Below are 24,625 nucleotides of genomic sequence, written 5' to 3'. Positions count from 1 at the left end.
GTTTTTGCACAGGGTCTTTGTGAGGATTTGAGAGGAGGTTGAGTGTAGAGGGTCCAGTGCTCCCTCTGTCGGTCAGATGACAGGCCAAGTGGGAGCTGCCATATTGGAATCCTGGCACCATTTTCCTCTTCTTGCTGTGGACTGGTGGACACCTCCCATTTCTGCCCTTCTGTCCTGCCCATGTTATTCCTTTTGAAGCTTGCCCTTGTTTGTAGGAATGGCCAGGCCCTAGCTCAGACCTCAGGCCTCATTTAATAACTTTTGCTTTTAAACCCTGGGCCCCCACATCTCCTTTCTGCTGCCCAGGTGTCTGGATCAGGCCTTTCAGTACATCTCTTCATCCTCAGTGGAGGACAGACTGTCTGATTTCTGACTGTTGGGAAACTTGAGGGAAAGGAGAGCTATCTAGTGGACTCTGAGGGAGGAATCCTGCTTTGGGGGAGAAACTGTTGGTCTAAAAGACAGGAGTCGTACAGATAGGAAATCAGGGACCAATATTTACCTTGTTCCTGGTTGCAACATATGTCCTCAAGTACAGGTGAATGTTTAGTGATGATGCCAATCATAGTGTGTTCAACCACTCTATGTTTTTGCTCTCCATGGATCAAATGATAGGACTTTCACTATGAATTTAGTTACCGGCTTGGAAATGCCTCCAAACACACTCTGTACCGTGGAAGAGATACCCATTATTACTTTGCACTGCCAGCTGGCGAGCCCTTGGACAGTTACAAAGGTAAGTCATAATTGGATAGTGGCCATGTGCTATGCCCACTTGCTGTTTTCTCCTGGTTTATAAAAACTAAACATTATTGAAACTATGTGCCTAAATATTGAAATTTTTTATTCACCTTGAGTTTGATGTTTTGTCTTTTTTTTTTTACCTGCCCATAGTGGAAAAAAAGGCATTAGGAATATCATCCATAGCTAGGTATTTCTATATCTTATATTTTGTATGAAATATAACATAATCATTAAGATGCCAAAGGATGTTTTTGATATTTCTTGTTTCCTAATTAAATATATTCTCTTTGGTGAATCTTGAACGCATTATAGATTAAATGAAATCAAGGCATTCCCCCCCTCAAAAAAGAGAAAATGTGGGGTAAAGGATTGTTGAGTTGGCAAGTTGTAATGCTGGTGGCTCACTCCTATAATCCTAGCTACTTAGGAGGCTAAGATCTGAGAACTACAGTTGGAAGCCAGGTCGGCAGGAAAGTCCACAAGAAATACCATTCATCTCCAGTTAACAACTGAAAAGCCAGAAGTAGAGCTAAGTTCCTGAGGTCCTGAGTTCCAGCCCCAGGACTAGCACAAAAAGAGAAAAGAAAGATTATCTTGGCTCCTGGTTTTGGAGGTTTCAGTCTTATAACTGTCTAGTCCCGCTGCTTTGAGACGTGAAGGCACTGCATTGTGTGCAGGGATTGGGTGGTGGGAAAGTCCCACTGATCTCTGGGGCAGTATGAAAGAGGGATAAAGATGAGGGGCCACGGTGTCCGTCTTCCTGTTGAAGGTGCATCTCCAGGGACAGGAAGACCTCCCTCAACAGTCACTTCTTGAAGCTTTTCAGACTAGCCACTTCCTGCCATTCCCCATCTACTGACGTCCCCTCTATCATTTTTCACCATCTTCTAGGCCTATGAAGTCTGTTGACATTATTTAGGGACTGCTTACAATGTCACCCCAACCTTTGGTGGGATGTTATCCATCCTGTGATTTCCTGCTCTGGGAACCTGGTTGGGAGCAAGCTCTTGCCCTGGCTAAGGCACTGCTGAGTGTGCAGGAAGAGGCATCTCTGTAAGTACATGCCCAGGATGACTCTCCCTGTCCTCCTTCCTCACAGTCATGGTTTCCACCGAGATCACAGATGGAAAAGGCTCCAAGGTGCAGCCATGCACTGCAACAGTGACCGTGATGCCCCGTTTCCACGGGAACAGCTGCCTCAGCCAGGACCTGTGAGTACCACACCACCACAGTCATCCATACTAGAGCAGTGTTTGTGTTTCCCTGGGAGATGGCAGTGCAGTGGGTTAAGAGGTTTTCTTTATCTTTGTGCCAGTCCTGGAGCTTGAACTCAGGGCCTGGGCATTGTCCCTGAGCTTGTTTTGGTCAAGGCTAGTTCTCTACCACTTGAGCCACAGCTTCACTTGCAGCTCTTTGACAGTTTATTGGAGATGAGTATCACTGACTTCTCTGCCAGGCTGGCTTTGAATTGCCATCCTCAATTCTCAGCCTCCTGAGTAGCTAGGATTACAGGTGTGAGCCACTGATGCCCTGTTTTTTTTTTTTTTTAAAGCAGTTTTGCTGAGGCACTTTTACAAACTAGATAGTCCATCCAGTAAAATGTTGTGTACTTCTTTGTATACTTACAGAATTGTGCAAACTTTCACATTTTCAGGATCACAATGGTTTGTATTCCTTAGCAGTCTTGTCCCCCCAACCACCCAGTTTCCTCATTCTAGCCCCAAATAACTAATCTTGGAAGTGTAGAGGTGGTTTAAGTGGTAGAATGACACCTTGAGTGAAAAAGACAACCAGATTGTGAAGCCTTGAGTTCAAGATAGTACCAGCTTTCTGTCTCTCTCTTCTGTGTCTCTGTCTCTGTCTGTCTCTCTGTCTCTGTCTCTCTTTCTCTCTCTCTCTCTCTCTCTCTCTCTCTCTCACACACACACACACACACACACACACACACATACATCCCTCTACTGATCTACTACGTATTTATCTAGTCAAGATATTTCACATCAATGGAATGATGCAAAATGTGATCTTCAGTAACTGTCTTTCATTTAATATGTAAAAGTTTTGAGTTACATCTATGATATGAATTTATGAATTCCTACCATCTTTTTTGTATTGCTAAATATTTATTGTATGGATATATCATGATATTTCCAAAGTGAGTGCTCTGTTTTCTAATAATTCAAAGATTTTGTGGAAGCTAGCTGTCAATTCTCCTTTAAACACTGCATACAAACTACCAGTGACATGATCTGGGTCTGGCATTTTTTTGTTTTATAATTACTTACTCAGTCTCATCAGTATTCACCGTTTTAAATTTCTTTCTGAGTTGGTTTGAGTAGCTTACATCATTTTGGGATTCTTTTCCACTTCATCAACATTCTTTAATCTTTTGTTGTACAAGATTTTCTGTTCTTCAAAAACAGTATTCTGTCATAACCCTTTTTATTCTGTGTGGTTATTTTAGTAATTAAGTTCTTTTCTTTTTGTGCCATCATCAGTATAGCTAATAATTTGGGTTTAGCTGATCTCTTTAAAGAATCAGGTTTTTTTGTTTCATTGATTTTTCCCCTTTATTTATTTATTTATTTTGCCAGTCATGGTGCCTACTCTGGGCCTGGGCACTGTCCCTCAGCTCTTCAGCTCAAGGCTACTGCTCTACCACTTGAGCCACAGCACCACCTCCAGCTTTTTCTGCTTAAGTGGTGCTGAGGAATCGAACCCAGGGCCTCATGAATGCAAGTCAAGCACTCTACCACTGAGCCACCTTTCCAGCCCCTCCCCTTTATTTTTTTATATTCTTTATTTCATTCTTTTCTGCACTTAATCTCTATCATTTCTTTCCTTTTGATTGTTTGGGCTTTCTTTTTTTTTTTTGCCAGTCCTAAAGTTTTAAGTCAGGGCCTGGTCACTAACCTTCAGCTTCTTTTGCTCATGGTTAGCACTCTACCACTACAGTTATAGCTTTTTCTTTTTTTATTTTTATTTTTTTTTTGAGTTATAGCTTTTTCTGATTAGTTTGTTGGAAATAAGAGTCTCATGGACTTTCTTGCCTGGGCTGGCTTTGAACTGCTATCCTCAGATCTCAGCCTCCTTAAGTAGCTAGGATTATAGGCCTGAGCCACTGATGCCTGCATTGTTTATTTTCTTTATATACTTTACAGCTATAAAGTTCCTTCCAGCACTGCTTTCACTCCATCCCATATAGTTTGGGGTGTTATGTTTTCATTTGTTAGTTTCAAGGTATTTGATAATTTCCTTTTCTATTGCTATTTTGAACCATTAATTATTGAAAGGTGTATTTACTTTTCACAGATTTTCACATTTGCCAAATTTTCATCTTATAATTTCAAATTTAATGCTATAATCAGAGAACATACTTTGTCAAATGTCCTATAATATAATATAGTCTAGAAATTTTTTTTTTTTTTTGGGTCCGGTCGTGGGGCCTGAACTCTGGGCCTGGGCGCTGTCCCTCAGCTCTTCAGCTCAAGGCTAGCACTCTACCACTTGAGCCACAGTGCCACTTCTGGCTTTTTTTTTTTTCTTTTTGCTTATGTGGTGCTGAGGAATCGAACCCAGGGCCTCGAGCATGCAAGGCAAGCGCTCTACCACTGAGCCACCTTCCCAGCCCCCTAGTCTAGAAATTTTTATGTGTACTTGAGAATGTATGTTCTACTTTTGTTCAGTAAAAGTGGTTTATGGATGTTTGGTCTAGTTCTGTTTGAGACAGATAGACAGACAGACAGACACAGAGAGAGAGATTGATTTTTCTGCATCATTGTTCTATTGGTTATTGATGGTATTATTAGTTATGAATTTTCTCTGTCCCTCATTTTCTGATTTACATATACAGGGCCTATCCTTCCTTCCTTCCCTCCCTCCCTTTTTCCCTCCCTCCCTCCCTCCCTCCCTCCTTCCCTCCTTCCCTTCTTCCTTCCTTTCTTTCTTTCTTTCTTTTTTGTACTGGTACTGGGGCTTGAACTCAGCGACTGGGAATGTTTTTTTCCCTTAGCTTTTTTTAAAACAATTTTTTATTGAGATTAAGTGATTACATAAATTTCACAGCTTTGTGAGATAGTGATACTTAAAGTCACAAGGCATTTCAATTGTCATTATCATGGTCTATAAAGTTTGTGGATTCTGTAAGCTTTGACAATACAACTATTTCTTCCAAATTGGGTGATATGTACATTTCTTTCCTTTTGCTTAGTGTAAGCTGTTCCCTCTCATTCCCTCCCGTCCATCTTGAGTTGCTTAGTTCATTTTCACCAATGTACAATGCAGCTGATGGGCCCCTCTGTTGTATTTTTTTCCCCCTGTTTCCCTCTGATTCTGTGCCCTCCTCCTAGTTTCCTTTGCTTTTTTTTTTTGCTCAAGGCTAGTACTCTACCGCTTCTGGTTTTTTTTGGTTGTTAATTGGAGATAAGAGTCTCACAGCCATTCCTACCCAAGCTGCCTTCAATCTATGATCCTCAGATCTCAGCCTCCTGAGTAGTTAGGATGACAGGTGTAGACCACACTCCTTTATTTGCCATGGCAGATATGTCAATATCCTGTTTGGCTTCTTTGTACCCTGTTCAGTTCTGATGAAAGAGGCTTTTTGTAGGACTTTGGTATGAGACTGTACTGTGTCTATTTAGAGTTTTTCTGTGTAGAAGAACATTCTGTATTATTTGATTTCTTCATTTATCCATTTAAGATGAATAAATTCTCCTTAACCCTTGACAGGAAGGATGAACGGTTTTGAGATGCGTGCGTGCGTGCGTGCGTGTGTGTGTGTGTATTTAACCTTGATAACATCTGGTGTTTCCTTCAGATATAATTCCAGCCTGAAAAGCTTGTCTACCCTCCAGCTGATGGGGAGTCACAGGGAAGCAAGGAACTTCATCACCATGATCACTGGAATCCTGAGACGTTTGTCTAAGGAGAACAGAAGTACTTCATGTGGCCAGTGGTTGCAAACGCAAGATGTGTTAATTTCTTCCTTGTGCAAATTAGTGTTTACAGATCAGGTATGGCCCAGAATAGGGTAAGGTAAACCATCTATAAACTTGCATAAAGTGGTGAGGTCTGAGACCAGTTGGCCCCTGGCACATGGTTGGCTCTCTGTCACATGGTCAGCTCCCTGGCTTGTGGTTATGCTTATGAAACAAAAGCAAGGAAGGAGCCACAATTTCTCTTACTTGCTGAGATGTCTTGCAAATCAGTGTCACTGGTTTATGAAAAAGAAAGCAATACAAGTAATCCAGCATTGCAGATAATTCTGATGTTTCTGCAAGTAAGATTATATAAATACAATCTGCTACTATCCTGTTAACACTACCCTACAATGTTAAAAGTCAAAGGAAGGAAGGAAGGAAGGAAAGGAAGGAAAGGAAGGAAGGAAGGAAAGAAGGAAGGAAGGAGGGAGGGAGGGAGGGAGGGAAGAAGAGATGGGAGATGGAGGGAGAGAGGAGGGAGGGAGGAAGAAGAAAGGAAGGAAAAGCGAAAAAATAAGAAAAAGAAATGAGAAAGAAGGAAAGAGAGAAAAAATATGTTGCTTGAGTGGTTTTCTTTCTCTTGTTATTCTCTCTGACCCCTTTCCAAGCTCCATTTGGTTCTGTCCTCTTTTCTCCTCTATCATATCAGTTTCCTAATGGAATATGGTGAAGTTGGCTGGGGACACACAGGGGGAGAAATATTAGGCTGGAAGGAAAACTTGAGCCTTGCAAGAGAAAGACTTGCATTCAGGTAGTGTCTTAGGTGAATAGCATAAAGTCTGCTCTAAACTAAAAAGATCTTCTTCCTTCTCTCCCCCACCCCCACTTCTTTTACTTTCCTTGTTTTTGCCATCAGGAAGAAATAATTGATTCTATTCTTTTATTAAGAGACCTCATAAGTCTTCCTCATAAGGTAAGTGCTATTTATTTGCAAGTGTACTTTTTCTGCTTTTTTTAACTTCATAATTTTGAATGGCCAGTTCTTGAAGAATAGAACTTTCCAGAGCTATATTTTGACATTTAGATTGAAATACAATTTTCTTCTAAAAATTCATTAGAATGGTGATTTTTTTTTTTACTTCAGAACATGGCTGGAGAATTTTATTCCTGTGTATAGAATTTTGGAAACTCAAAGTAGAAACTGATTTTTTTTTTTAAAAAGCACTAGTCATGCTGTGAACATTTTGGAAGGTAGTATCTTTCCTACTCTTAATATGAAATAGGTTATTTTTCCTGTGGGACAATTTTATTTCTCATGCTACCTTTCCCACGAAATCTTCAGAGATATGAGAGAAGAACTCATTTTACTTAAGGCAACTTGTATATGACTTTATTCTAGCTTCTGGCTTATAATCAATGCTTCGGTCTTACAATCTTTATTTGAGGTACATCTGTCTTCTGACTTTACTGTGAAACATGATCATAATATGTTCTTACTTAAAAATGTACAACTGGTGGCTCATGCCTGTAATTCCAGCTACTCAGGAGGCTGAGATCTGAGGATCGTGGTTCAAAGCCAGCCCGGGCAGGAAAGTCTGTGAGAGTCTTATCTCCAATTAACCACCAGCAAACAGGAAGTGGTGCTGTGGCTCAAAGTGGTAGAGCACTAGCCTTGAGCTGAAGAGCTGAGGGACAACGCCCAGGCCCAGAGTTCAAGCTGCATGACTGGGAAAAAAAGAAAAAGGAAAAGGAAAAGGAAAGAGTTCAGTGTGGCTAAGCATAGAATTGAAGTGGCTGATGAGAACAGAGAAGGCCATAGAAGGACTTGCAAAAGAATTGGTAAAATGGCTTTTAACATTCAAACCAAATTATCAATGCACAAAGGGCTGCTGGGGTCCTTGGTTTCCTTAGTTATTTCATGAGTGAAAACCGTTTTCAGAGAGGAAACATAGGCCGTCCAATTCTGTTGACCAAAAGTTCAATTATTCTAATTCCAATGATAATGAAAAAGGTATATGCATTGTGGATGTAAAAAAAATAGTTCATTTTATATCTCTTCTCTTCGTGTAGTTAAGCTTTGTTAGTGCAGTACACATTCTCAGGTACTCCCGGATACTCCTTACTCATGGCCAGTTCTTGGAAAGATTTGTGGTTGACAAAGGACTTGGTCTTGAACTTATCCTACTCATTGCTGGAGTCTGGGAAGCCAGCACACAAGAAAACTTGACAAATGAGGACTATCTACAAGAAGAAGGAATGAAGGTCATCTCAGATGTGTTGCTAGTAAGTGAGATGTTTTATTCATCCCTAAGAACACAGCTGCAGGCTGTGCACGAGCTCACTAGACAATGTATAGTTGGCGTGTATTTCCCCCAACACCAAAAATACAACTGTTTTCTCCCTCCCATGTTGACCTACATTGGCAATCACTTTTTTTTTTAATGTCCAAGGCAGAATAACCTTATAAAGATAATAGGATTATTTACATCATAGCTCTGAAGATTTAGAGGTGAGGATCTTTTATTTGTGGGCTTCTGGCTGAAAGTCTCCAGTTGGTTTGGGGCATCAAATATTTGGAGAAAGGAGCATGCATGTGCATCTGTGTGCTTGACTGGTCTCTGTCTTGTTCTTTCGTGTGTGTGTGTGTGTGTGTGTGTGTGTGTGTGTGTATGGGTGGGTATGGGTGTGGGTGTGTCTATGTGTGCATGTGTCTGTGTTTCCTTTGTAGTCCTACGTGAGAATAAAGTGGATGGTATTTTGGTATTTGGAGATTGTTATTTTTTTTTTTTTTTTGGTTGGTCGTGGGGCTTGAACTCTGGGCCTGGGTGCTGTCCCCCTCAGCTCTTCAGCTCAAGGCGAGCGTTCTACCACTTGAGCTACAGCGCCACTTCCGCTTTTCTGGTGGTTTATTGGAGATAGGAGTCTCACAGTCTCTCCTGCCCGGGCTGGCTTTGAACCGAGATCCTCAGGTCTCAGCCTCCTGAGTAGCTAGGATTACAGGCGTGAGCCACCAGCGCCCGGCGAGATTGTTATTTTCAATGTTAAATGTTTCGTGATAATGGTGTAATGTTCCTAATATTTTGGTAGATGTTCACTGGGATAATTAGGGAGATGTTTGATTTAGGAGCATCATTCGTCAGACTATCTTCTATGTTTTAAAAAAAAATGATGTGAAGGACTGCAAGACTTTCTTATACGCATTAACCTAAAACAGAACCCTACTGATCTATAACTGATGAAAACAAAATATCAAATCTTATTTCTGTGACAGTAACTGTAGGAAATTATCTCAGAGTTTTTCTGTCTCATCTTGTGAAATGGCCAATGCTTTTAGGAAGCAGTGAATTCGTAGACAGGCTGTTGTCTCTGCAAACTGCCAACCCTCCCACACATACCTGTTGGTTTATTTAGCTTTCAGTTACCAAACTATTTGGGAAAGTGTCGCTACCGCCTCGACCAGCAAGGAAGACGCGACACCGAACTCTTCTCTCTGCAGTTTATTCAGGACCTTTGAGTAATCTTCTGACCCCAACCCCGGGGAAAATTCCCCACAGCCTTAAGTACCCGCTGGGTAGCCAACCCTGATACGCCACATGGGATCCACCAATAGGTTCAGGTGCGCGGAAGCAAGCCAAATTCTTTGCCTTAGCCATATAAGGAGTTGTTTACCACAGAGAGCACTCGCCATCGGGAAGGCGGAGGGCGAAAGCCGGTGCCATCTTCCAGGTGCAGCCTCTCGCAGCTCTCTACAGTTCCCCCTTTTTTGCTTAAAGAACACAGATGAGAACAGAGGTCTGATCCCTGTTGTGCAATGCAAGGCAAGCGCTCTACCACTGAGCTACCTTCCCAGCCCCTTCCAAGCAGCATATTTCTGTCCCAAGCTGGGTTTCCCGCAGCCTGATTGGCCGCAGCCTCTTCACTAGCAAATTTAATCAAAAAGGCCTTCCAATCTAAATACTGACCTGGGCACAAACAAGCTCGTGCGAGCCCACTCCAATCACTGGGTGTCATGCAGTGTCTGTTTAGGGCCTCCACCTGGGCTACAGTAAGGGAGGCCGTGATTCCGTATGTCCGCACAGACTCAGCTAAAGATTTTATCACCTTAAAATCTAAGGGTTCATGATACCGCTGTCCCTGTGGATACTGAAATATTGGACAGACTAGATGTAACTTGGTTCTGATCGCTTTCCACACGTCTGGGCTGAAAGAACAGCCGGAGCTGCCACTTCCGGGGTCCTCCGCATAGAGCGGAGGGGCCGAGGGTGCGGCACGGTGCACGGAGGGCGTGCATTCCTCTTTATCTGGGTCCTCTCTCCTTCCCTTTCCTCCTCTTTCTTATCTTTGTTTTTTCTATTTGTTCTATGAGTGATTGTAGTTCCTCTGAGTCTGTAGACTCAGAGGTCTCTAGTTCGGCAAAATCGGGGTATAACCCCCCCCTGCTCTCCTCCTTTTCGCTGTCTGCCCTTTCCGATCTTTCTTCCTGCAGCATTTCTAGGGCGGCCTGACCATTCTCTACCGCCTCACTGCAGCGCTGGTCCTCGAGACAGCCTCTTATCAGTTTCCATATTGGTCTCACTCCGCTCTTAAGCGTTCCTTGTTCAGAGGCAAAATCTAGGTCCCTCCCTAGTTTCTCCCAAGAGGCCACCGTGAGGCTTCCGGAGACAGCGAACCACGGGGCAACGATGTCACATTCATCCAAAAATCTCTCTAAAGTACTCTTTTTTATTTTTAACTTTTTTGAGTGCAGTAGCTCATTGAGAGCCAAAAAAATTGGGTGCGAAGACGAAGCGCCCATGTTTTAAACATTTAAAGCTGGTAAACAAACTTTTACTTTCACTTTTGGCTACTCTATTGACTAGCCCCGGGTTCTCGCTCTTTCCCTATCTTACAGAGAAGAGCAAAAATCCACCCCCCCCCCCCCCCCCCCCCGCTCTTGTCGCGGATTCCCCTTTTACCTGGGAACTTATTCCCCACTCTTGTCGCGGATTCCCCTTTTACCTGGGAACTTATTCCCCGCTCTTGTCGTGGATTCCCCTTTTACCTGGGGACTTACCCCCGCTCTTGTCGCGGATTCCCCTTTTACCTGGGAACTTACCGGTGCACCACCCTGACTGCAGAGAGTTCTGAGTCCTCGTTGGGGTTATGGCTGAGTCCCCGTACGGGCCACTACGTGTCGCTACCCGCCTCGACCAGCAAGGAAGACGCGACACCGAACTCTTCTCTCTGCAGTTTATTCAGGACCTTTGAGTAATCTTCTGACCCCAACCCCGGGGAAAATTCCCCACAGCCTTAAGTACCCGCTGGGTAGCCAACCCTGATACGCCACGTAGGATCCACCAATAGGTTCAGGTGTGCGGAAGCAAGCCAAATTCTTTGCCTTAGCCATATAAGGAGTTGTTTACCACAGAGAGCACTCGCCATCGGGAAGGCGGAGGGCGGAAGCCGGTGCCATCTTCCAGGTGCGGCCTCTCGCAGCTCTCTACAGGAAAGTAGGAACTGAATAAATATTCCATCTAAATCTAATAATAATCTGGGTTTCAGTGGCTCACACCTGTAATCCTAGCTACTGAAAAGCCTGAGACCTGAGGACTGAGATTCAAAGCCAGCCTAGATAGGGAAGGCTATGAGTCTGTTATCTCCAATTAATCACCAAAAGTTTAGAAATGGCATTGTGGCTCAGCGTGGAAGAGTGCTAGCCTTGAGCCGAAAACCTCAGGGACAGTGCCCTAGCCCTGAGTTCAAGCCCCAAACAAGCATAATAAAATAAAATAAATTAAATAATCATCATCATCATAGTTACACATTAGCATATTTTCAAATATTTCTCACATTTTACCCTGGTCTTTGCCCAAAGGCACTGCAGTCACATTAACTTTTACTCTTCAGGTGTAATGGCATTAAACTCTGTTTAGATAGGTTAAGAACCCCTAGGAAAAATAAAAGATTAATTTAAAGGAGCAAAATTCCCAGAAAGGTATGCCGAAAAGAAAGACCACAGTTTGTGTTTTATTATTCTTTGTCATTACATCCTCTATCCATATCTTTCGGACAAATGAACCTGATCTAAGTTCAGGCTGTCTTGTCATTCTCCTTAGTCTGAACTCAGGGGTTTGTTCATTTGTGTTGCAAATATTCTGCTTTCAGAAGTGTCTTTCTTTGAGCCATGAGCGTCAATTCCATATGAGCACTGGGCAGATGGAATTCTGGATCCTTCTTCATCACAACCTTCAGAGCTCTGTTCAGAGCCTGGGCTCTGTCCAGGTGCATTTACCTGGTGACCTGGCTTGGCACACTCTTGCTCAAGAAGAAATGCAAAGCCCATGCTACATAAGCCAACTCCTGTTCTTCAAAAAGAGCCCCTATCCAAGGGTACCGGATCCTGGGCAGGTACCAGAGGTATTGACTGTCAACTTCTGTGGCAATTCAAATTGTGGTGACTGGGCTTAGGAGATAAACAGAGAAACTAGGTTGACAGGTTATAAACTAGGTTGTACTTGCTTTCTAGCTCCCAGAGAGGAGCCGCTTACAATGCATTGCTGTCTCCATGCCTTTGGAAGATAAGAACTCTCTAGAAAACTCTTAATAAAACTAGGGCTCTCAGGTACCTAGATAAGTGATCCCATTCAGTATTTCCTGTGGGGGGTTTTTGGGCACCACTAGAGAATACGAGACTTGAGGAGGTCAGAGCATGTGGTGTAGTATGTGTGCCTCCAGTGGCCTTACCTTTCCTAAAATCAAAGGCAGAGTTGAAGTGGGGTGAAACTTGCAAAGGGGCCCCAAGGATCCTCCAGGCCTCTCCATCATCTGCTCTCTTCTGACCTGAATTTGATGACCTGATAAGTCAGGCAGAGCTGTCCTAGCGATTTGGCAGGGTTTATTTTGTTTGTTTTCTGGTCCTGGGACTTGAACTCAGGGCCTGGGCACTGTCCCTGAGCTCAAAGCTAGTGCTCTACCACTTGAGCCACAGAACCATTGCTGGCTTGCTCTGAATAGGTTATTGGAGATAAGAGTATCGTGTGCTTTTCTGCCCAGGCTGGCTTTGAGCTGTGATCCTCAGATCTCAGCCTGCTGCCTAGCTAGGATTACAAATGTAAGCCTCAGGTGCCCACCCTATTTGGCAGTTTCGTGAACTTTCTAATTGGTGTCAGCATTCAGAAACTCCACAAGTGCTCCCAACTCACCATGAATCAGGAAGAATTCCAGAGATTTCTGTATTCTCCCTGCCCGGGCCTAAGCACCTGACTCACTTGGGTACCCAAGAGATTTTTCAATAGCTGATGAACAATTTATGATGAAAGTCTTATTTTTGTCATAAAATGCTCATAAAATATTTGCTTATTTTTTAAAAAAAACCTTTTAGGGAACTAGAAATTGTTAGATGGCTAATGGTATGGAATTTAATTCACACTAAAAAGCAATAAATAGCTATTAACGTGACTTCATGATGTCCAAAAGTGCAGTTATCTAAAACACCATGGCCAAGGTGCCTATGGCTCAAGTCTGCGACCCTAGCAACTGGAGAGGCTGAGAGGAGGACAGAAGTTTGAGGCCGAGAAACTGCATTTTGTTCTTGAAACCAAATCTTAAAAGAAACCATTAGCTGGGCACCAGTGGCTCATGCCTATAATCCTAGCTACGCAGGAAGGTGAGATCTGAGAATCATGGTTCAAAGCTGCCTGGTCAGAAAAGTCCCTATGAGACTCCAATTAGCCACTCAAAAATTGGAAGTGGTGCTATGGCTTAAGTGGTAAAGTACTAGCCATGAGCACCGAGAGGCTCAGGGACAGTGCCCAGGCCCTGAGTTCAAGCCCCACAACTGACAAAAAAGTAATCATCAAAAAGACATGGCTGGAGGCACTCAAGTGGTACAGTACCAGTCAAACAAGTGAGGGGACCCCAGGACAAACGAAAACATTTTACATCTAACACTTGTGAAGGCATAATGAGTGAATGAATGTAAGCATGGGCTTTGACACCAAGCACCTGGATTCAGTAGGGTCCCACACTGAGGGTTTGAGAAAGGTTCCCAGAAAGACAAAAGCAAACACTTTGTTTATTTATTCAAACGAATGTTCTAATAGTCCAGAACAGAAGTATACCTAACTGTGCAGCATAAGGGTGTTGGTCATCTAAGTGACTTGTCATTTACATGCAGTCCCTTAAAATTCTGTCCATTGGAGAATTTCAGGGATTTCAGAGTTTGGAGAGTTTGGAATATACCGTCTCCATGAGTGTCCCCTTGGAGTGAGGGAAAGACAGCAAAACTGTTCTTCAGGCTTCCGGACCCCTTTGATACCCATTGATTATCTACCACAAGCAGATATGAGCCCTTAAAGCAAAAAAAAAGAAAAGCAATATTAATACAACTTCCAAGATTAATCATTTTAACAAGAGTAGCATAAATTCACCCTAAATCCTGCCACTCTACCTAGGAAAACCACTTTTTTGTGCGTGCAACCCTCTGGTGTCGAGTGTATTCTTTTTCAAAGTGGTCACAATACCGTCACTGTGTTTTGCTTTCCTACTTCTCTCATTGGAGCCTGTTGTTGGCTTCCTTTTTCTGAGATGATCTTTGTTTCTCAAGGTTGGTGTTGTCGTGGGCATCACCCTCTACAGCTGCTCCAGCAGAAGGCCCATCCCAAGAGGACGGCTGCAGACACCCATGACTGTGGAGTATGGGGAGGAAGATAGTCCTGTAAGGAAAGCTGTCCATTTGGTCTCCACTCCCTGATTCTTAATACACTTACTCCTCCAATGGCAAGCTTTACCCAACTTTTTTTTTTCCCATGACAGGATAATAACGGAAACACAACGACGTTTGTATTGCTGCGGAATCAGGTGAACTTCCACCAGTTCACTGGGCTTTCTGGAAACTCCCAGGGATCTCTACAGATACACATTGAATTTTCTAATGTAAAGACAAGGGCATTTCCTGTCATGTTGCTAGTCAGGTGTGTTGAATGTTTCATAGCCACACACCAGTAGCTCACACCTGTAATCCTAGCTACGCAGGAGGTTGAGATTTAAGGATCATGGTTTAAAGCCACCTGGGGCAGGCAAAACCTTAAGTTGTTCATTTCATTCCCACAAATTAGGTTGGTTATTTTTGTTCATGTCTTTTACTGCAGTTTTTATTTTGTAAATAAATGAGGGATGAAAGTATATGTAGAATTCTTTTTTTTTATTAAGAGTCTTGGTAATGCCACAGACTGTGAACGCAGGGCCTTTCTAGCCCACGCTGCCTTCATTTTTATTGCTGTTATTTAAGTTTTTGTGCCTGTATTGGGGCTTGAACTCAGAACTGACTACTCTGACTTACCTTTTTCTGCTCAAGGTTGGCATTCTATCACTTTAGCCATACTTCTACTTCCAGTTTTTTCCTGGTTAATTGGAGAGAAAATTCTCTTAGATTTGCCTGTCTGGGCAAGATCTGAACCTGGATCCTCATATCTCAGTGTCAAGCTTACAGTAGAGAAGGGTGTTTTGCTTTACAAATGACAACCCTAAAGGGTTTGAGAGGAAAGGAAACTAGACATTATTTCTTCATTTTTATCTTCTAGATTCTTCGAGAAGCCTACTCCTTCTGATTTTCTTGTGAAACAGACCCACTTGTGGGGTGAACAAACTGTAGACATTTACATACCTGTTGTTCTGCAGAAAGGTCAGTGGGCTGGAAGAAACCTTTTTGTTTTCAGTTTTCTTGAGAGGGTGGAGCCTCCCATGTTCTCATGGCAGTGTTTTGCTTCCTGTGACATACACATCCAAGTAATTTCTCTTCCTGCTTATAAGACCATGTCTCTAAAAAACTACCCCACCACCAAGAACCATCTTTGTCCCCTATTGGTGTGGTGAAGAGCTCCTAGCCTGTCTCTCCTCAGTGGTGGTTCCTCCTGCATCTCCTGGCCCCAGGACAGCTGTGTCTGAGTGTCTACTTGCAGCAGCCTCCCCTTCATTCCTCACTTCTGTCAAGCCTTCTGACTGCAGAATTTGTCTCCTGCGTCTACACATCTTGACTTTGCCTCTGACCTGCTTGGGCCTCCTCTGGCATCAGGGGCTCCCCCCAGAGAGGAGGCAAGTTTGTGTTTCACACAGAAACATGGTGAACAGGACCTTGGGTGATCCTTACAGAAGCAGTGAACAGAGGCATAGGGCCAGCCTTCATAACCAGGTGTTTCTCAGTCTTCTCTCACTAAAGGCAAGGTAGTGGAGCTCATCATGCTTAAGCAAACCACACAGGACTAACAGGAAAAATGGAGAAATGCTCTAAACCCATTTATGAGAAGGCAGTCATTCTCCAATAAGTTGACATCTGACTCTTAGGTGAATGGACCAGTCCTGGGATATGATTTTTCACTGAGACTTGGTCACTTTATAGTTCTCATTTCCTTTTAAAATGAGTCAAACTGGGTGGTTGATCAAATTCTCAATGGCAATTATATACACATATATATGCATCTACTGTTTTCTTTTCCTCAATATTTTATTATAAGAAATTAGAAAAGTAAAAAAAAAATAGATAAAAAGTTGGATGCCAGCTAAGTAGCTGGATATAAAGTTAACCCACAAAAATCCATAGCTTTTCTGTATTTCAAGAACCAGAAGCAGGGGCTGGGAAGGTGGCTCAGTGGTAGAGCACTTGCCTTGCATGCATGAGGCACTGGGTTCGATTCCTCAGTACCACATGAGCAAAAAGAAAAAAGTGGGAAGTGGTGCTGTGGCTCAAGTGGTAGAGTGCTAGCCTTGAGCTGAAGAGCTGAGGGACAGCGCCCAGGCCCAGAGTTCAGGCCCCACGACTGGGTCCCTCCCCCCAAAAAAAGAAAGAACCAGAAGCAGATAGAGAAGGAAATCAGTTAAGCAATTCCACTTGCAGTAACCTCAAAGTATAAAATACCCAGGAAAAACCTAGCCAAGAAAGTGAAAGTTTTCTACAGCAAAAACTATAAAACTCTAAAGAAAGAAATTGAAGAAGAAGTAGAAAGACTTCTCATGTTTATGGATCGGCAGAATTAATATCGTGAAAATGGCCATTTTGCCAAAGGGGAGCTACAAATTCAATGAAATGCCCATAAAAATCTCAATGTTATTCTTCACTGACACAGAAAAAACAATCCAAAAATTCATATGGAACCACAAAAAGCTTGGAATAGCCAAAGCAAATCTCGGTCCAGAGAAGAAGCAATGTAGGAGGTATCACAATTTCAAATCTCAAACTTTATTACAGAGCTATGGTAACAATAACAGTTTGGTGTGGCACAAAAATAGAACTGAAGACCAATAGACTAAACTAGAAGAGCCAGAAACAAAACCATATACCTACAACCATCTGATTTTTTTTTTTTTTGTCGGTAGTGGGGCTTGAACTATGGGCTTTGGCGCTGTCCCTGCACTCTTCAGCTCAAGGTGAGTGCGCTACCACTTGAACCATAGCACCACTTCTGATTTTCTAGTGGTTTATTGGAGATAAGAGTTTCATGGACTTTCCTGCCTAGGCTGGCTTTGAACAGTGATCCTCAGATCTCAGCCTCCTGAGTAGCTAGGATTACAGGTGTGAGCCACTTGCATCCAGCTAGCCTTCTGGTTTTTTGACAAAGGAACCAAATATATATGTTGGAAAAAAGACAGCTTCTTTAACAAATGGTGTTGGGAAAACTGTATATCCATAGGTAGAAGATTGACAATGGATTCCTATCTGTTATCTTGTACTAATATCAGCTCAAAATGGATCTCAAATGTAAGATATGAAACCTTGAAGTGACTACAAAGAGTAGGAGAAATATAATTTATTGGCATAGGCAGGAACTTTCTGAACAGAATTTTGAATAGGCACTAAGCAAATCAAAGACAGAATTGACAAAGGGGACTGCATCAATCTAAAGCATTTCTGCATAACCAAAGGCATAGTTACTAGGTTAAAAAGACTGCCTACAGGATGGGAGATCTTTGCTGGCTATATCTGCTTAGAACCTCATTTCTAGAATAAAAGAAGTTTAGGCTTTGAGCCATTAGTAGAAATTAGCTACTTACATCTAGTTCTAAAGTAAGCTGTTCATGTGCTTTGTTTTGGTCCAATTTTGTTTTTGCACTGAGATCTCTGATCATCTGGTGTTTGTTATTGTAGATGAGAAAGGGCTCTAATTCCATGTATTTGCCAGGGTTTGAACTCAGGGCCTTGTGCTTGCTCATTTGCTCAGCTAGTGTTCTATCACCTGACCCACTCCCTAGCCCTACATTTTTTACTGGTTATTTTAGAGATGGAATATCTTGGATTTTTCTGCCCCAGTTGGCTTCAAACTAAAATTTTCTGTCTCTCAGTCCCCTGAGTACCTAGGATTATAGGTTTGAGCCACTGACACCAGTTCTAATTTCCTATTTATTGTTTTGTGTCAGTCCTGGAGCTTGAATTCAGGGCGTGAGCACTGTCCCTGAGCATTTTAGCTTGAGGCTAGCACTCTGCCACTTGAGCCACAGCTCCATTACTGGCTTTTTGGTGGTCAATCAGAGATTCTTATAGATTTCCCTACCTGGGCTGGCTTAGAACTGTGATCCTAGCCGGGTGCCGGTGGCTCACATCTGTAATCTTAGCTACTCAGGAGGCTGAGATCTGAGGGTCGCAGTTCAAAGCCAACCCCAGCAGGAAACTCCATGAGACTCTTACCTCCAATAAACCACTAGAAAACCAGAAGTGGCGCTGTGGCTTAAGCGGTAGAGTGCTTTCCTTGAGCTGAAGAGCTGAGGGACAGCGCCCAAGCCCAGAGTTCAAGCCTCACTACTGACCGCCCCTCCCCCAAAAAAAGAACTGTGATTCTCAGATCTCAGCTTCCTGAGTAGTTAAGATTACAGGTATGAGCCACTGGTACCTGGCTTTAATTCCATATTTTTAGTAACAGCTACTATCTAATTCTCCCAATACCATTCACTTGAAATCTTAGGAAAAAATTGTAAATAAGTAGACTGTTAAGTGATTTTGCTTTTAAACACATAATATATACACATATATGTATATGTATATATGCATGTGTGTATGTGTGTGTACATATATATATATATGGAAATGTGGTATGAAGCCAAATGGAAAGGTGCAAATGGGCTCAGAGAGTGTTTGGTGTGTTGGCTGATAGGCTGGAGAGAAGCAGGAAGTGGCTTGAATTGCACTGGAGATAGAGACTGGACACTGAGCACTGCCCATCCTCACGAGGTTGGGGCCCTCTGTTCAGAGTGTCAGGAGAGCCATGGAACATGGAGAACACTAGGGACACTGTTTCCTTTCTTGGCACCCCACTATTACTTTGTGAAAATATGCATGCATTTAATTCTCCATTTAATTTTCCCAGACAGCCTGGAATACCTGTAATCCCAGCTACTCAAGAGATAGAGATTATGGCATCACAGTTCAAGTCCTGCCTATGCATAATGTTTACAAGACTTTAAAACCTGTCAAAACTGGCCACAATTTGACATTCCATTTTTTTCTCTTAGGAGCCAACATGGGATATTTATCCCTACTGGATGCTGATTATGACAGAAGACCTCCCAACAAGAACTTCACTAAGGCTGTGAAGTATACAGTATGTTTCCAGTGGCTCCAGTGCATGTTTTGGGACAAGAGAGAGTGGAAATCGGAAAGTTTCTCTCCACAACAAGGAGCTTCTCCAGGAAAAGTTAACTGCAGGTATGGGAGTTTTAGCAAGTGACTACATTTTGTTCTATCTTTGACCTAAACCCTTTCTGAGTCAAGTCCTCCTATGAGAAGCTGGATCCATCTTGGTCCTGAGCAGATGTATTGTGACATCTGTCTGCATTTCAGCGTTGGGAAGGGGAGCGCATCCTGGTGTCTCCCCCTTCCTCCCTCCATGGAGATGGACATGTGCTAGGCATAGATGCATGTCCACTGAGCGATGAGCCCGTTCATAAGGGGCAGTTATATCAATTACTTCTAAATGTCCTGGTAGCCGTTGAGTGTGCAGTTTATAGTCAGGCAAGCAGGGTCCTCTGCTCTCACTACCTCTGTTGTCCGCCCTGTCATTCACTCCTAACCGAGGGCCTGGCTTGGAGGCAAGGCCAGAGACACCCTGTGTAGTCATGAACAGCCTTCCCAGAAGTTTCTGGTCATCTCAGTCATGTTACAACACTGGAAAATATTTTTATCATCAGCCTACAGAATTAATACTTCTATGACATGGCTAGCTTAGTGATTTTTCTTGTCCTCACCCTCTCTGAAATAGAGATTCATCAATTAGTAACATTATTCAACATTTTAAGATAGCTGGGAGTGAGGGCTCACACTTATAATCCAAGCCTCACAGGAAGTGGAGACTGAGAGGATCACAGTTGAAGGCCAACTCAGGCAAAATAATTCACAAGGCCCCTGTCTCTACCAACAAAATGCTGGGCAATGATGGTCATGTCTGTCATCACAGCTATTACAAGAAATAAAAAACATAGGATCACTGTCCAGCCTGGCCAGGCATAAGTGAGAGACTGAATAATATAAATATATATTACATATAAATATATGATATGTGATATAATATATAAATGTATATTATATATCATATATAATAATGTATAATATGTGTAATATATAATATAAATAAAATAAATAACTGAAGCAGCCAGGCACTAGTAACTCATGTTTGTAATCCTAGCTACTCTGAGGGTTGTGGTTTGAAGCCAGCCTAGGAAGGAAAGTTAGTGAGACTGTTATCACCCATTAACCACCAAAATATTGGATTTGGAGCTGTGGCTCAAGTAATAGAGTGCTAGCCTAAAGAAAAAAAGCTCAGGGCTGGGAAGGTGGCTCAGTGGTAGAGCACGTGCCTTGCATGCATGAGGCCCTGGGTTCAATTCCTCAGCACCACATAAGCAAAAAGAAAAAAGCTGGAAGTGGTGCTGTGGCTCAAGTGGTAGAGCGCTAGCCTTGAGCTGAAGAGCTGAGGGACAGAGCCCAGGCCCAGAGTTCAGGCCCCACGACCGGACCCAAAAAAAAGAAAAGAAAAAAAGCTCAGGGACTGCACCCAGACCCTGAGTTTAAATCCCAGAAATGGCGCACACACACACACACACACACACACACACACACACACACACACACACACACACACACACACACACACACACACACACACACACACACACACACACACACACACACACACACACACACACACTGCACCCAGACCCTGAGTTTAAATCCCAGAAATGGCACACACACACACACACACACACACACACACACTGCACCCAGACCCTGAGTTTAAATCCCAGAAATGGCACACACACACACACACACACACACACACACACACACACACACAGAGTGAAATTTTTAAAAAGGAGCATAGGGATATGGCTCAAGTGTCTACAGCCCTGAGTTCAAGCTCCTCAGTTCTGCCCTCACCCTTCCCCCTCCAAAAAAACCACCCTAAACTAGCATTTACTTTTAAAAACTAGAAATAGCCAGATGCTAATGGCTGTAATCCTGAAATTCTACCTACTTAAACCTGAAAACAGGGAAACTTACTTTCTTTCTTTCTTTCTTTCTTTCTTTCTTTCTTTCTCTTTCTTGCTTTCTTTCTTTTTTTTGTGGTCATGGGGCTTGAACTCTGGGCCTGGGTGCTGTCCCTCAGCTCTTCAGCTCAAGACTAGTGCTCTACCACTGGAGCCACAGCACCACTTCTGGTTTTCTGGTGGTTTATTGGAGATAAGAATTTCATAGACTTTCCTGCCCGGGTTGGCTTTGAACTGTGATCCTCAGATCTCAGATCTCAGCCTCCTGAATAGCTAGGATTACAAGGTGTGAGCCACTGGTACCCAGCTAGGAAACTTTATTTCTTTAAACTATTTTTCCAGATTCTTCCCAGCTCCTTCCCAGTGATCCTCCACACAGGGGGCTTTCTTAGAAGGAAAACTGTTGTAACAAACAAACAACAACAACAAAAAACCCTTCCCCCAAGAAAATCTTCTAAAAATACAAAAATTTAGCTGGGCACTGGTGGCTCACACCTGTAATCCTAGCTATTCAGGAGGCTGAGATCTGAGGATCGAGGTTGGAAGCCAGCCCAGGCAAGAAAGTCTGTGAGACTTTTGTCTTCAATAAACTACTCAGAAAAAGCTGGAAGTGGCACTGTGGCTCAAGTGGTAGAGCACTAAAGCCTTGAGCACAAAGAGGCTCAGGGACAGTGCTTAGGCCCTGAGTCTAGCCCAGGACTGGCAACAAATAATAATAATAGATACAGTAATAGTAATAATAATCTTCAGTCTATTTGAACCATAAGAAACTGTTTACTGGGACTTCTTGTCAAATATGTCCAGGTCCCATCATTTTGGAAATATCCATAGGTGGTTATTACTCTTCCTGTGTCATACCCTCTGATTATGTGGTACTGTTCAAACTTCCTGGTAATGGTCTAATATTCCACTTTGCATCAAGTTACACACTAATGCAATCCTTCTTTCTCTGTTACATACTACTTCCTGCTAGGCTTTTTTCTAGGAGTCAGGGGTACCAAAATGAATAACACATGGGTGATGATGAGGGTGAGGTAGATGGTTATTGTGGTTGTCATGGTAACAGTTAACAATGACAGGATTATTTGTAGAGTTGAGAATAAGCACTCAGGGAAAGGATTACAAGAGTTGAGATGGGCTTCCTGAATAGCTGGAATTATAGGCATGAGCCACTAGTGTCCAGCAATAGCTTGTGTTTTAGATGAACTCTGTAAACTGGGCCTACTTGATCAAATGATGATGACTGGAACTTCTCCACTGGCATATAATCACACTGGAGACAGTGTTCCTGCCATGTCTGGTATCCTAATTGGCCTTTTCCTTGTAGCTACCATCGCCTGGCATCCTTCTCTCTCCTAAGAAAAAAATTGAATGCCAGTCTTGAAGTGAGTGACATTTCCGAGTTACAGAAGTAAGTGCCACATTTGAACTGGGTTTTGCTTTACCACTGCCTGCTCAAGATGCCCGCCGATAATTAAGCAGCTGCAGGAAATCAGGTTGCTTATTTTCTTTTTTGAGATAGGGATATTAGGAACTAATTTTCTTTAAATGTTACACTGAACTGTCTGTGCATACTTCCATCCACAGGTGAGAGGTTATTGAATGCAAGAAAGTCAACAGACTTTTCTTATAGTTAAGTTTAGCTTTGGATCAATGGGAACTTGATCAATTAGTTTTGATTGGGTTAAATCTATAGGGACAGCCTTGCCACATCTTCTCATCTAGGTTTCTACTCACTGACATACTTAAGTTGTAACTTGCCTCTGGCTCTTGTGATATTTTCATAGTCACTCTTTCATGTGAAACAGCTCTACTTAGAGGTTGAACGATGAACAAACAAAGAACAAGCTCTAGTGGGCAGAAACCTTCCCTGTCTCGCTTATTAAAGAAATAAAAAATAAAAAAACATAGCCAGGCACTAGTGGCTTACTCCTGTAATCTTAACTACTCAAGAGGCTGAGATCTGAAGATTGAGGTTCAAAGCAAGCCTGGGTAGGAAAGTCCGTGATACTCTTACCTACAATTTACCACCGAAAAAACAGAAGTGAAGCTGTGGCTCAAAGTGATAGAGTGTTAACCTTGAGCACAAAAACTTAGGAACACTGCCCAGGCCCTTAAACACACACACACACACACACACACACACACACACACACACACACACACACACACACACACACACACACACACACACACACACACACACACACACACACACACACACACACACACACACACACACACACACCCTAAAAAATAGACAGGTGCCAGTGGCTCACACCTGTAATCCTAGCTACTCAGAAGGCTGGAGATGAGGGCCTGTAACAGGGGTCAGGTGTTTTCTACCCTCACTGGCACTGATACCAGGGAAACAGGAAAGATGTACCCACCAGTAGGGGGCATACAGGTACAGATAGGATGCAGGTGAGACTGCAGGAGCTGCTCCAACCTCTCCTCACTTTGCTATGCTGGGAGGAAAGGGAAGAGAAGAATGTTATCAAGCTAACTGCTGCAACATGACACACAAGTGGTGTCACCAAGTCTTCAAGAGCAGGGAGACAGTGTCCTATCCACATTTGGCATGAGGTTCTTCCTCAGACCCAGTGAGGCGAGGCTCCCCTGTGAAGCTGGATCATAGGCCAGGCCGTAGGTGCTGGCCACAACCACTGGGAAATTCTGGGTCTGCAGAGCCTTCTCCATGCAGCCTCAAGCATGTATTTAAACACAGTCTGTCCCAACACCAGCAAGGGCTGAGTACAGGGCAGCAAGGGCAGTCTTCCCGATGTCAGTTCCCTTGAGTCACTATTTCTCTTCCTTGCTTACAGACACCCACAAAACCTGTTTCCCAGTATCTTCATTGTGGTCTTTGTGATTCTTTACGGAGTTTTGATTACTAAAACCAGACATGTAGATTGTCATAACAAAAAGAAAACTGAATATATCTTTCTTCAAGAAGACATGCCACCTGGCCACCACCTGTATGCACTTGTCCTAGCCACTGGCTTCCGGTCTCCGGCCAGGTTTACATCAAAGGTAATAAAAGGTTCCTGGGAGGTCTCTAGTGGGGCTCAAGGGCATGCATAGGCCTGAGGAGCACAAGAAGTGACCATTTGGCCAGGCACTGATGGCTCACACCTGTAATCCTAGTTACTCAAGGATCACTGTTTGATGTGATCCTTGTGAGGCAGAAAAGTTTGTGAGACTCATCTCCAACTAGACAGCAAAAACTCAGAAGTGGAGGGTGTGGCTCAAGTGGTAGAGTGCCAGCTTTGAGCAAACTAGCCAAATGAGAGTGGTAGGCCCTTAGCTCAAGTCCCAGTATTGGCATGCACACATGAACACATATAGCAGCCATCTGATAATTTACCTGCCCTGGAAATCACCTGTTATCTGTCACCATGGGCCTCATCCCAGTTTCTGGGCTGAGACTTGTCCATCCTTTTTCCTGCCATCCC

At 43.1% G+C, this 24,625-nt stretch overlaps 1 protein-coding gene across 1 annotated transcript in view; it reads left to right on the top strand.

Moving 5' to 3' along the window:
- Window positions 1-24,625, top strand: part of Pkd1l1 (polycystin 1 like 1, transient receptor potential channel interacting) — a 117,769-nt gene that overhangs the window by 40,431 nt on the left and 52,713 nt on the right. Inside the window, exons 17-28 of the mRNA XM_042695022.1 lie at window positions 616-736; window positions 1,844-1,955; window positions 5,561-5,756; window positions 6,580-6,636; window positions 7,734-7,946; window positions 11,808-12,050; window positions 14,248-14,358; window positions 14,457-14,614; window positions 15,224-15,324; window positions 19,140-19,332; window positions 22,498-22,581; window positions 23,996-24,203. Coding sequence (XP_042550956.1) covers window positions 616-736; window positions 1,844-1,955; window positions 5,561-5,756; window positions 6,580-6,636; window positions 7,734-7,946; window positions 11,808-12,050; window positions 14,248-14,358; window positions 14,457-14,614; window positions 15,224-15,324; window positions 19,140-19,332; window positions 22,498-22,581; window positions 23,996-24,203 — 1,797 coding nt within the window. The remainder of the gene's footprint in view (window positions 1-615; window positions 737-1,843; window positions 1,956-5,560; window positions 5,757-6,579; window positions 6,637-7,733; window positions 7,947-11,807; window positions 12,051-14,247; window positions 14,359-14,456; window positions 14,615-15,223; window positions 15,325-19,139; window positions 19,333-22,497; window positions 22,582-23,995; window positions 24,204-24,625) is intronic.

This window comes from Dipodomys spectabilis, unplaced genomic scaffold (genome assembly GCF_019054845.1).
Source record: "Dipodomys spectabilis isolate Male_0828 unplaced genomic scaffold, ASM1905484v1 ptg000178l, whole genome shotgun sequence".
In the NCBI taxonomy this organism is placed as follows: domain Eukaryota; kingdom Metazoa; phylum Chordata; class Mammalia; order Rodentia; family Heteromyidae; genus Dipodomys; species Dipodomys spectabilis.
This window is presented reverse-complemented; position numbering and strand designations above follow the sequence as displayed.